The sequence below is a fragment of the Centropristis striata genome, chromosome 15 (assembly GCF_030273125.1).
Source record: "Centropristis striata isolate RG_2023a ecotype Rhode Island chromosome 15, C.striata_1.0, whole genome shotgun sequence".
In the NCBI taxonomy this organism is placed as follows: domain Eukaryota; kingdom Metazoa; phylum Chordata; class Actinopteri; order Perciformes; family Serranidae; genus Centropristis; species Centropristis striata.
In genome coordinates, this window is record NC_081531.1 from 6,187,333 (window position 1) to 6,200,743 (window position 13,411).

Below are 13,411 nucleotides of genomic sequence, written 5' to 3' on the forward strand. Positions count from 1 at the left end.
CATGCTCAACTAGCACAATTGCAGAAACTAAATATATATGACCTTAACCTTCAAAAAGAAAGTAAATTTGTGGTGTGCTTTCACATTTGTTGAACCAGGGAGGAGGGGCCAAGTTTGAATGTTTACAAACAGTAAAGTGACTATTTCTGCATAGTATGCCTTTAAACACATGTCTTGTTTAAAATATTATAGATAAATATCGTGTTTTATGCTATTCACTGAATGATGTTTGCACAACATGTTCTAATATCTAATATACTTTCCCACATCCTCAGGCTGTGCACAGGAAAAACACACTTCTGAATGGCAAGCTAGAAAAAGAGGAAGACATTCATACTAGGTCATGCATTTTAGTACTTTATTTTTGAGATATCAGTGCAAATGAACACCAAAAATGAAAACATAAAAAATGAAATAATGTTTCAGGTCTTCACATGAAAAATGAAACATCTTTTTTTTAATATTTGCTGCTACAAATGTATTTCTTAGATGCACAATGCAGATCTATGATTGTACGTCAATCCCCCACTATAGCCCCGAGCTCTTTCACAGAGCTTTGTTAACCAGTAACAGAAAAGAAAATCACAAAAATATTCAATGCACGTTTATTTTTCACACATTTTAATCATCTTGCTCAACAGTCTGGGGTTATTTAGGGACTGTTCATATTCTAAACGGACCTCTCTCTGTGATAAAAAAAGACCTATTTTAAGACTTGACATTTTCCCCCATCACCAGTAGGGATACACAGGTAGTTCCCATGCGTCTGCATGCAACAGGCAGCAGTGAGGAGAGTCAGACATTATTACACAACACAGCGCAGGATAGATTATCATTTACCACATAGAGACACATGCAAAGAACAAACCAACCAAAAAAGATGGGCATAGCATCCTCTGCCTTTGTATGTACACTTGTACGCATATAATTCATATTTACATATCAGGGCATTAAAAACTAGGGTAATATCTTTTCTTAAACATTACAAAATAGTCATCTTTCATACTGAAAGTACTATTTACACAAATATATTTAACCATTGTGAAAATGTATTAATAATCGAAGAGACGTACTTCATAGGTATATGTATTAAAAAGATCACAAGACTAAATGGATAAAGCAGTGTGTGACATTAACTGAAAGAATACAGTACAATCAAAATAAGGAGCTAGATACCAGATATCCCTCAAGACACCAACATGTCTTGGTGATTATTGGGGGGCAGGTACACATATCCAGCTGCTTTGAAAACAAATATGTACCTGTGGTCTTCTCTTAATTATCATGCAATTCTTTTGTCATTTTATGAGTTAAGAGACTGCCACAAAAAATAAAAGATGTCCATAAACCACAACAGTTAAGAAATGATGGAGAAAAAAAAAAATCACAAACTGTAAAATTCTCAACAGATAGCAATACTGACATTTTTTTTTATTACATGCCATTAAATTATTCCAAAAAGGACACAGAGGCTTCAGCTTCGATAGTGCAAACTCTTGGTGGTCCTTTATATGAAATGAAAAGAAAAAGCCATGTGCTTCACACTTTAACTGTTTGTGTGCATGAAGGAAAGTGGTGCGGGTTTACCCAGCATGGTAAGATAAGTTTCTCAGGCACTGCAGCCTTTTAACTGTTGCTCCAGAAACCTGTTTACACACAGTTGCTCAACTGTAAGCACCACACGCTCTGTTGACCCATCTGCTCAAAACTGCACGATCTGCAAACACATCACCCTGAATTTGCACTGTCGAATATCGCCCTTAAAGTTCAATTTAAATAAAAGCATAACTCAATGAATTGTGACTATTCAACCCTCCATTGATATATTCTCCATCCATTGGTAATTATACCACACTGTGACTCTTGAGGAAAAGCAAGACATACAGTAGCATTCATCATGGTAGGATCCTCACTGAAGCTATTGCAGTGTGAATATTGTTTTCAAGGTCCTCCTTTGAATGAATTTATCATGTACATTGTTGTAATAGACTGCAGTGTCTGCCCTAGAATGACTTTATTTGGAATCTTATCTAAAATTGATGGGACTCTGTCTATCTGAAAATGTTCAGATGGAGAAAATAAATAAATGTCCACTGAACTGAGCGCTAACATTTTTGGAGTCATCAATAATAAATGTTGCCTGAAATGTTCTTTCTAAATGTTTTATGGCAGGCAACAAAGGGGACATGGAATAGTGATATGTGTACAATTCAGATAGAAATAATAAGTGTAAAACAAGACCAAATTGCAAAGGAGGACTTCATAATTGACTGAATGAAATATGTAGTGCATGCTAATCACTGATGGGAAAGGTTTCATTTGTGACAGTCGTGTAGTTTTGGTTGAATCAATTAGACATTTTGCAAAGATAGACCTGTTTTTTTTTACCATTCCATGACCTCACTTTTTAAAATTGCAATGCAAGAATGCATTTAAATTTGCTCTATTCCACAAAAAAACATTTTAGCATTCTTTGTTATTTGTCCCATCAAACCAATTTGGCAAGTCATTAAAAAAGGGAAGAAAAAAAAAAAGAGTCAATGAATTAGATTCCGCTGTATTTTTCTGTAGTTGATACAACTTCTACTCATATGATTGGCTCAGCCCCTGGCTCTCATGGCTGTGCTTGTCATTGTGGTTGGGTGATTGCGGGATGGAGCTCAGACTGTGTTCATAAGCATGCATGTCACTGATTGGCTCTTCTTTAACTCTGACCACAGACTGGGTTCCCTCTGCCTGATCCCGCACCTCTTTTCTCAGCTGAATGCTGCCCTTCTGCAACATGTAATAGAGAATGGGGTTGGAACGTGAGAGCCGTGGAGAGTCCAGGTTAGAGTCACAGCCCTCCTCCTCCTCATTCTCCTGACTACTCCATCTCACAGGGCTCTCAGGCTCCTGTTTGACGAGAGTAGGGGGGTCCCGTTTTTGAGTGACTGGCCATGGAGCTTGGTGGCGACTCCAGGGCGTGCGGATAGGGCTGTCACCTGCAGGGGGGGTGGGCAGTGGTCTGAGATTACTCGGAAGCCCTGAGTTAAGGGAACCATGGGGGTGCCAGCCAGGCAGGTGGAGGAAGCTGTGATTATGGGCGGGCTGGCTGAGAATGCTGCCATTGGCCTTGCCATTGGCCTGCAGGACAGAAGGACTGGGAGTCCCCCGGGGCTGCTGGGACAGCTCCTTCAGGCAGTTGTCAGAGAGCAGCAGCTGTTTGAGCACATTGAAGCCCCGACTCTCTCTAGTGAGGCTTTCACTTGGTGGGCTCCTTGGTGGAAGCTCCTCTTCCTTCACATTCCTCTGCTGCTCAGGCTCTTCCTGAACAACAGAAGATGCAAAAATGTCATTGTCTACTGCTCTTGGAGAGCTGGTAGTATTCAAACTGTCAGTCCGATCAGAGCAGAGGCGTCTTTTCTTAGGACTGGGGCTCGGATACTCCCGCTGTTCCTCTTTAACCTGTCTGGGCTGTGGCTCAGCCTGCATAGCAGAACTGGTATAGTAGGTAGCAGTCTGTTGTTTAAGCAGCTGGCTGAGGAGGCCATATTTTGCTATGACCTCTGCAGGCCGTGGTTCTGTTTTCAAGTCCTGCTGAGAATCTGAAAGGGGGCTATTCTTCTCATAGCCACTAGATCTCTTTCTGCCACTTGATTCCTCAGGCATGGCCAAGGACGGTCCCATGTCGTCCATGAGCTCCGTTTTGACCTTTACGTCCAAAGGGGGCCCATTGGAGCTGTCACACATGCTGGGGGGACCAGGGCTCTTCTCATAGCACCCCCCTGCAACTTCCACACTCCTCCTGCCACTGCCACTGGGCCTGTCTTTGCGGCTGACTGTAGCAGTAGCCGAGCCTGTTCCTAGAAGGAGCTGCAGCACAGTGCGCCTCTCTAGAAGGTTCTCAATCTGCGATGAAGGTGGAGAAGCTTCCTTCTGACTGAAAGGTGTGCCACTGCCTGAGGGTCTGTCGGAGAGTGGAGTGGTGGTGGTCCTGTGGATTGGAGCATTGAGCCTTTCCAATAGGGCAAGGGGCCTGCTGGCATCAAGCTCCTGACCCATCCCTTTGCTGGCGGGGATGGGCGGGGAGGAAGAAGCTGTGCCACACTGAGCCAGATTTTGTAACAGTTTACTGGCACTGAAGGCAGGCTCAGAAGCCTTCTCAGCAGGGAAGGCTTTAGACTTACACAAATCCAATGGGCCGGACTGGACATGGGGGGAGGGGTAGGAGTACGGGGATAGTGAACCTCGAGGGTCACGGTTAAGTGGATAGAGGGGCTGGGCTTGGGCTACAGGTCTGTCTATGGGGCTTTTTGTCCTGGTTTCCTCCCAGGGCACAGATCCCTTTGGTTGGCCTCGAGACATGGTGGCCATAGTTATATCAAGTGGCAAATCCTGGTTATTACCTATGCTTTTATTAACCATCTCATTATTTCTGCGTTCAAGAAGAAGCTGCATTAATGTGACCTTAGAGTGTGACTTCAGGTCTGGGCTCATTTCAGGCTCCTTGTTCTTGCACACCTTTGATCCTGATGGCTCTGGCTTCCACTTGTTAATTAAAGATTCTGTTAGTTTGTCCAGGGAGGAGGTAGAGATAGAGGAGGAGGAAGATGAAGACATAGCAGTGGAAACAGAGGAGACAGCAGTAGAGGATGGTGAAAAGGTGGCAGAGGGCAGAGCAGAAGCTTGAGGAGAGAATGCAACTGGGGGGGAGGAAAACACTGTGGTGGAAGAGGAGAAAGAGCAGGATGTGGAAAAGGAGGAAGAGGGGGTGGTAGTTTTGGGCCCTGTATCTTGTGTACTGGCCCGGTTTCTTATGGAGAGGTCAATGGGAGAGCAACTTGAGTAGGAACTTTCTGCATCACTGCTGTCCTTGGTAAGGCTCCTCTCCTGGATGGAGCACTCGCTGTCCGATGTGACTGAAGATGAGCCGCTTGGTGGCAGAATGCCACAGCTGTCTTCCAGGTGCCCATTCTTGGTCAGCTGCTTCTGGTTGTTGTGGTTGTTGAGTAGCAGCAGCAACAAGCTGCTGCATGTCTGAGGGGGACGGGTTGGACGTGAGTCAAAGCCTCGTTTCTCCCTTGGTGGTTGGCTGTGATTGGGGTTTGGAGCATGTGGGGGAGTGGGTGGGGAGCTTTGGCTGTGGCCACGCAGCAAAGAGGGGCTCTGTGGACTGGACAGGGCTGTTCGAGGGAGTGTTGTTGTTATTGTGGTTGTTGTTGTCATTCCATTTTGGGTTGTTAAGGAGCTTAGTGTGTCTGGGGCTCCAGGCTGAGTCCCTCCCACACTAGGTGGCCTTTTGTCCGGGCCATGCTGCTGGTTTGCCATGGCAGCTAGTCTCTCGCTGGCAGATCTTCCTGAGAGCTGGGCTTTGAGCGCATGCTCTCTGGAGTACTGCTGGAGATGGGCTTCACTGGACAGCAACAGGGCCAGTTGACTGCAGGCCACACTGGGCTTGGGTGAAGGTGCTGGACTAGAACGGATTTTCACCATGTTGGCCACCGCCTTCAGACGTTCCGCACATGACACTGATTCAGCAGTTGCAGGAGCAGAGGGGGGCGTGGCACTGTGTGCTGACCGGGGGGATTCTGGGGGTCTGTCCTGACTGTGTCCACGGCGACTGTAAGGTGTGTTGCTGTGATTTTGATGTTTGTTCTTCCTCATTAGGCCCTTCAAGCGGCTTGAGGCCGTCCCGTAAACAGGGAGTGGCTCTTTGTCCGCAGGTGGTGCCTTGGAGGGGGAGGAACACTCACTGGGGGGTTTATTTGAGTGCTGAGACATTGCCACACTCTGAAGCCGTGAGCTGAATGACTGTAGCAGGGAAGCCAACAGGGTGCTCTCTCCGGCATGAGGAGATCCCTCTAGTGTTCCATTTTGCTGGCCTCCCCCTTGGCCATTCAGCTCCATTGGGGGTGAACTCATCCGCTGGTTCCCTGGATCATTCCAGGCTCCAGAGCGCAGAAGGCGGGCCTTCTTCAGGTGCTGTGAAGAACCTAGTGTGGGCCCATTAGTTCCACCCTTGGGAGCTGTGGGACCATGGTTGGGCAGTTGGAAAGGCCCGCCCACCTTGTCACCCTGCTCCTGGTTGCTGTGGGCAGCCTCAGACCTCCCGCTTGCCGTGGCCCCAGGCCCGGCTACCACTGGATGCATCAGTAAACCTTCCAGATAAGTTAGAACAGCTGAATCCTTGTGTGTCTCAGGGCCAGGCTCCTCCCCATGAGTCATGTTCAATACTAGGATCCCCTCGTATGGTTCAGCACTGCTACTGGGAAACAAATGTCCACTAGGTCATCTGGTTGACGGTGGCATGTACTTCCTAAATACCAAAAAGAAGGCAGGCAATTGCTCAGTGAGTCTGCAGGGGGCCGAAAGATGCACTGACCGGATGTGATCCCTTTCTGTAGTGGGCACAGTCAGCACTGTGGTGAAACAGCAACCATGGTCGGAGGCAATCTGGGGCAGGTGGGCCTCCCAGGCATTGTTGTATGCCTTTAAACACTGTAGGATCCCACAAGGCCAAGCTCCAGGCTTATGTGAGTAGCAAGCGAGGAGTCAGCGGGATTTCACCACAAAGATGTTGACACATTCCGTGGCTGTGGATGTTTGGGATGTCTGTCCTAAGGCCTGGCTGTGGTTCTGTCAGTGGCGCCTTTCAGCTTTGCAGATCTCACATGGGGGACCTATGGGAGTGAGAGAGAGAGAGAGAAAAGCAGTAGGGAGGGAGGGAGGGAGAGATGGTTGAGAAAAAGAGGAGAAAAAGGAGAAACCGTGTGAGAAGCAGGGATTTGCACAGCACTATATCACATTCATTTCACCACCTTGTCTGCCATCTCTGTTACTTAGCAACATTTCAGATTGACTGCACACGGCTCCTTCTCCTCTCTGCACTCTCCTCTCGCAGCCACCGAACAGACGACAAATGTAGATTAGGCCTGATTGGATCCAAATTGAAAATTCAAGCCCACTACCTTGAAAACATTCAGGTCTTGAGCTGTAAGCCCCTCACAGCGATGTCTTTCAAAAGTGAAGGGCCTTGTGAGAGCTGTGAATAATTTCTTATGCAGCTTGTCATTTCAGTGGATTATCCCCCCCCTACCACCTCCTGCTCCTTATACACTTGAGTAGCATCTCACACGACGCAACCCTCCGTCTACACAAAGCAGGAGCCACCCACCCACTCACCCACATGCACACAAGTAAGCATTTAGGTATTCATGCCTAAACACAAGCATGAATATGTGCATGAAGACATCCATACATGTGCATGCATACTCTCACACAGATTAGGTGAAACACGATCCGGTGGCGACTTAGTCTCACCACCGAGCTGTGTTTATTAACACCTGGCCAGCTGTGAATCCTTCAAAAAAGCTTAGCTCCTTTGAGCCTGAATTGTTTTTTAAATCAGAGAGGAAAACATGAACTGACTTGACGTGATGTGACTCGTGTTTACGGGTACAGTACAAAGGCAGTGGAGAATCGCAGCAAGGATATAGCTAACAGACAAGCTGTACTCGGCTGTCAAGTGTGTGTGTGTTTGTGTGTGTGTGTGTATTTTGTGTGTGTGCATTGAGGGGTGGGGGTGGTTTAAGGATCAGGTGCACCTGTCACACCACACCACTGTCAGGAGGGCAGAGTCGGTGACACTGGGGTGAGCATTGTGCCAGTTGCCATGACAGTGTCAGCGGCGCTGCCCTGGGAGACCTCTGCTCTGAACCCTGTCAGCGTGGTTTCCGTGGATACAGGACACCTCCGACAGTTCTGGCCGCATCCCATAAAGGTTAATTAATACAGAGTTTCCACCTCGCCTCAGCTGCTGTCCATGTCCTTTCCCGATGCCGTCCTCACCTTTGGTGTCCGCTGAGTGGACCAACATAGGAGGTCACACAACAGGACAGCAGCCCTTGATTATGACGAAAGGCCATGGCAACCCACGCAGCTACCAGCCTAAATACTTCACAGAGAGCAGTAGCAAGAGCCAAAAACAACAAGGCAGCAGGCTTCTAATCAGGCTGAAATCCATCCCCGTGGCCAAGGTCCACAGGTTGTCATGACAGTAAGGGCAACAAGGTGGCACTTTTAATGCCACCTTGAAAATGAGCTGGGATTAGGAGCTGGATTTAAGTTGATCAGTGCACAATTAAGTCTGACTAGCAGTGCGAAAAAACAATCAGGGTGGCGATTTTAAAAACAGTATGGAGTTATATAGAATATAATAACTTAACTGAGATTGGCCCATCAGTGTCAATTATAGTTCAAGGCCGTTTTTAAGCTGATGACCTAAATCTGAAAACAACAAAGGCCAACCTGGTCGTACTGGGCCATCTGACGTCTGCTGTCATGCTAATCTTAGATGCTCAGGATTAGGGCTATTTTCCCGCCAGCGAGCTTAGCACAATTATAATAGAATGCCCTGTAACACCCCGTTTGATCAGCACAGTAAACATGTACACATGTTTACCTTCAACATGGCTTGGCAAAGTAACTAATATGCCGTGATACAGCACGGGGGCAAGCAGCGAGGGAAAAAATGTAGATGGAAAAAAGAAACACTGACACAGTTTCAACATGGGAAACTCTGTTAATCTCTCTGCTGCTGGCAATGAACCTTTGGAATTACAGTTGACCTTGTCTATGCTTTTGCCCAAAGAAACTTCAATACAGAGCAGACACGGCAGCACGGGGACACTATGACACTGCACTATATTAGTTTATATACAACAGAGGCGCCGCATTCGCTATCTCACATACAGCACAAATAACTCTTGAAACAAAGTGGGGACCTTCAGGCTCTTGAGAGACGTGTAAAGACAGAGCCAGTGTCAAAAAGCCCTGCTACAGCAAGGGCAAGGAAAAATATGTTCTCCTCAGTGACAGAGCTCTGTTAACAAATAAATGACCTTAATATAGGGAAAGCTGTCCTCTGTAGCGAGCCCCTAAAGCATACAGCCCTCCTCCTTTCCCTCTCTTAGAATGTGTGATGTGTGCATTACTATTACATTATCTCCCCTGGTGTATACATTGAAAATGACCTTACACATCTGTTAACATGTCATCTCATTGGTGGTGGCACCCAAAAAGCCTGACCTCCACCCCTCCCCTCCCCCACCGTGGGACACCACAGCACCAATGAGCTGCTCTACGGTTTCTGTGGTGATTATCCATTATCCTTGACAATGTCAGCCAATGACAGAGCATGCAGGCACCATTCTAAAGTGATTTTTACCCCTACAGTTGGCCACGTACATGTGAGAGGGAGGGCAAGTGATGGGGAGGGGTGAAAGCTTCATCATCCCCTCGCCGGTCGGCTCTTCATCTATTTCTCTCTCTGTTACGCTCCTCTTGTACTTAAAAGACACTGGGAACAGAAAAGGTCACCGCACTCTCAGCCGCAGCCTAAGTTACATAGAATTACCACAAGGCCGACATAAAAATGTGCCAATGCAGATGTCAAGGATTACATCGCTATATGTGACCTTCATTCCCTCCGCTGATTACACCCACTCTTACCACCCACTGACACACAGAACCATGAACACACTTGCTGGTAATACAGTGTTTTTTTTTTAATCTTAAAAAAAAAGTGACTTCCTGAATGACCTTCATTGTCTGGAATGGTAATCCATTTAAGCCATTTAAAATGTATGAGACCAAACAAAAGAATTAAAAAGGGGAAGAGCCAAAGGAGCGGCAGTTAAAGTCAAGGTCACTCATTCCGCCAAGGCTTTTCCACTTGATGCAACAGCTGGTGTCCATGCAAAGCTCTGGGCGTTAATAAAAAGTGACAATGCTGCCCAAGCGGTGTGTATTACTAATGTCTGACACCAGCCTGGCAGATGTGTTCTCCCTGCATTTAAGGGGAGTCAAGGTTAAAGGAATTTAAAAGGAGAGGCGATGCCTAAACACTATTATATCATGTAATCTGCAGCCCAGCTCTGCTGCACATACTCAACAGGGTAGCTCACTTACACATGCGGCGTGACCGCTATTTGTAAATTCAATATGGCCTGACATGATTAAATAAGACAAAACATAAGCTACCTGACCAAACGCGGTTGTTCCAAGCCTTTCCACGAGTGAACGAGTGCACCGGAGGAAAGTTGAATTAAAAGCTCTTGTTCACCTTGAGAGAGGTAAACAAGAGAATAACATGCTCCCGAACAGCAGGAGAGCTGGAGCAAGAAAATGTTTTTGCAGATAAGTCAATCAGGACAAAATAACAATGAAATGCAATACACAGGCACATGCACGCCCCCACACAATGAGAACTAGGGCACTCTGACCCACTTCTAAGGATGCATTGACCAAACAAGTCATGCATAGCACACATGCCTCCGTGTGCACACACAGAAGCCAGTGGATGTATCCCACATAAAGGAAATGTGATACATGAATGCTGAAAAGTCAGACCTGTTGTGTTAAGTAGCACAGGCGATCCATTGGGAAAATCCATCCTACTCACAGCACTTGAATGTGAGGAACAGTGTGTGATGACTGAGCGTTAACGTTTCAGACTTTGGACAAAATGGGGACGCAGTGCTAAAGTTCTCGGCCTGCATCTGGCCTTGGATTTGAAGCGCGGGGGCGGACTTTAACTTCATCTGTACTCATCAGTACAAAGAGTTCTAGGGGTTGAGAGAGAGAGAGCATAGAGGAACTCATGCACACTGATGAGTCATCTAAGCGGTACAGAGCCCAGCTGACTGGCGGAAGACCCAGCCAAAGTAGCCAGTGCAATAATGATATCACTGCACTGTATCATGGACACGGACGGCCTTTCCCCTTACCTTACATGTCCAGGCGTGCATGGATGTGCTTACAAAAATGTTTGTGTCCATAGTAAATATTTGTGTGCCATTTGGAAGACCCACCCAAGGGCCATTTCCTGAGTGGCTGAGAATTAGTGCATCAATTAAACACACACACACATTCCTTCTTAATGAGCCGTGTCTGCCATCAATCTATACCTCATTCATTTCTATTGGGCTCCGAGGTAATCTTCTGCTTATATCGTCTGTCCAAAATGGTGCTCATTTCCCTCCCGAAACAACACACATTTTCCATTTGTAAACACTGGTGCTGGAAATAGGAACAGATGATTGCCCCGTGGCCAGCACGCCAAAAGGCAGTGCTAGGCTCTTGAAACAGACTGCAGTGGTGATGTCTGAGGGAAATGGGCCACTTTGCAATTGAGATCAAATGTCCCACTGTCAGGCTGCCCTGGAAGCTGGATAAAACCAGCTAAAAAACCTTGGCCTTTAATGAATGATTTCCATAATATCCTTGGCATCAGCCCTAAGAAGGCTGTTGCCGTGAGTCAGCAAGATGTCTGCCTTTATTGGGTTAAAAGAGTACTGCTTTTTTTTGCTTTTATCTGCGAGTAATTTGGGATGCTTTGGAGAAATATGGTGTGTGACAGAGGTCTAAGTGACAGAAAAAGAAGAGGACATCTCTGCTATCATTTTGCCTTTCATAATGCTCCCATTGACCTACTTTCTGTTTTTTAAATCATCCTAATGCTTGCTCTGAGTGGGGTTGGAGAATGATATTACAGCGCACAATGGGTTGTGAAGGGACATCCATTAGAATAACAAAAAAAACCCCACAACTTGTATTGTACTGTATTTGACTCAAGTAAAAATACAGTCAAAGTCACACAATTAAAGGAATCTTTTAAATCAATTAGATACATTTAACCCAATAAAGTATAAAACAATTATGTGTAACCTTTTCCGGGAAAATCTCTCAAGCAGCTCCAATCCAGTTGGCAGGGCAGAGCTGAATACATGCCAATGAACAGGAGACTTCAATAAGATTAGTCCTACACCTGGCCCTCATGCCCGACCTCACGGAGCAATAGCTGGTGCAACCAACAAAAACAACTTCACTCTAAATAAACAGTCTTAGAACGTCAATTACAAAACAGGTTAATAACCAAGAACACCTTTAAATACAACAACACTGCAAAAAAGGTGTGTCTAAAAACAAGATAAAAACACTAAATCTGAGGGAAATTATCTTGCCGCATGGACAGATACTTTCACTTGACAAGATTTCTAGAAATAAGCATTTTGTACACTTAAAATAAGAAATTAACTCTTAAAACAAGATAAATTAAAGCTGCAAGCAGCGATGAACTGGCCTGAGCAGGGTGCACTGCAAATTATTTGTTTCTTACCAAGTTAAAAAAAACTTTAGATTTAGAATTGTTACATAATTTATCTTGTTTTAAGAGTTATTTCTTGCTTATTTCTGCTGCCCCCGCGACCCGGCCCCGGATAAGGGGAAAAGAATGGATGGATGGATGAATTGAAGAAATCTTGTCAAGTGAAATTATCTGTCCATGCAGCAAGATAATTTCCCTCAGATTTAGTGTTTTTATCTCGTTTTAGACTCCCTTTTTTTGCAGTGTATAACTTGGCAATCAGGTCAGGGTGGCATAGACATGTCCATACATAGTTGGTAATATAACCAACCTAATTATATAAGAGACAAGATACAGTAACAAGCTGCCAGTGGCATACACATTAAGAAAAATGAAATACACTGACATTTAATAACTTTAAACTCTTGGAGGATTAAGTACATGAAAGAGTGTGAGTAACCGCTGTTGACAATGCTTCCCAACAATGCGCGGGTTTTAGATAACACTGATAGAACAAGCAACGGAACGATATGCTTGCCATCCTGCAACCCCAAAGGACCTTGTACCACCCTGCTCCCTGTTGTTACACAACCTGGAGAAGACCCAAGTGTGAGCTTTAGGCAGGCAACCTCAGCTATTCAAGTTAATGTTACAAGCCTCATATGACCCCCGTTTGAGCAAAACACTGGACAAAAAGAATTTTAACTAATTATTAAGCTCAGATAACCCTGAGATTATAATGCAATGCCATCACTTAAAAAAACACACATTCCAAAAAAACTGGTTTTAAACTCATGTGTCCTCAACAGGGTTGCACTGCAAAAAAGTTGTGTCTAAAAACAAGATAAAAACACTAAATCTGAGGGAAATTATCTTGCTAAATTTCTTAAATTAAGATTGTTAAATCTAGAAATAAGCATGCTTGTTTAAAATAAGAAATTAACTCTTAAAACAAGATAAATGATCTAACACTACTAAATCTAAAGTTGTTTTTATCTTGGTAAGAAACAAATAATTTGCAGTTCATCGCTGCTTGCAGCTTTAATTCATCTTGTTTTAAGAGTTAATTTCTTATTTTAAGTGTTCAACATGCTTATTTTCTAGATTTAACAATCTTAATTTAAGAAATCTTGTCAAGTGAAATTATCTGTCCATGCAGCAAGATCATTTCCCTCAGATTTAGTGTTTTTATCTTGTTTTTAGACACACCTTTTTTTGCAGTGTGGAAAATAATGTGTGTATTTTCTCACTTTCAATGTAAAAAAAAGAAGCAATAGTTAGTCT

At 44.9% G+C, this 13,411-nt stretch overlaps 1 protein-coding gene across 2 annotated transcripts in view; it reads right to left on the reverse strand.

Annotated features, from left to right (window-relative positions):
• Positions 1 to 341: 341 nt before the first annotated feature.
• Positions 342 to 13,411, reverse strand: part of nrip1b (nuclear receptor interacting protein 1b) — a 49,736-nt gene continuing 36,666 nt past the window's right edge. For both annotated transcript variants that reach the window (XM_059351690.1, XM_059351691.1), the window contains one exon: positions 342 to 6,662. In XM_059351690.1, coding sequence (XP_059207673.1) covers positions 2,584 to 6,207 — 3,624 coding nt within the window. In that variant the 5' untranslated portion in view covers positions 6,208 to 6,662 and the 3' untranslated portion in view covers positions 342 to 2,583. The remainder of the gene's footprint in view (positions 6,663 to 13,411) is intronic.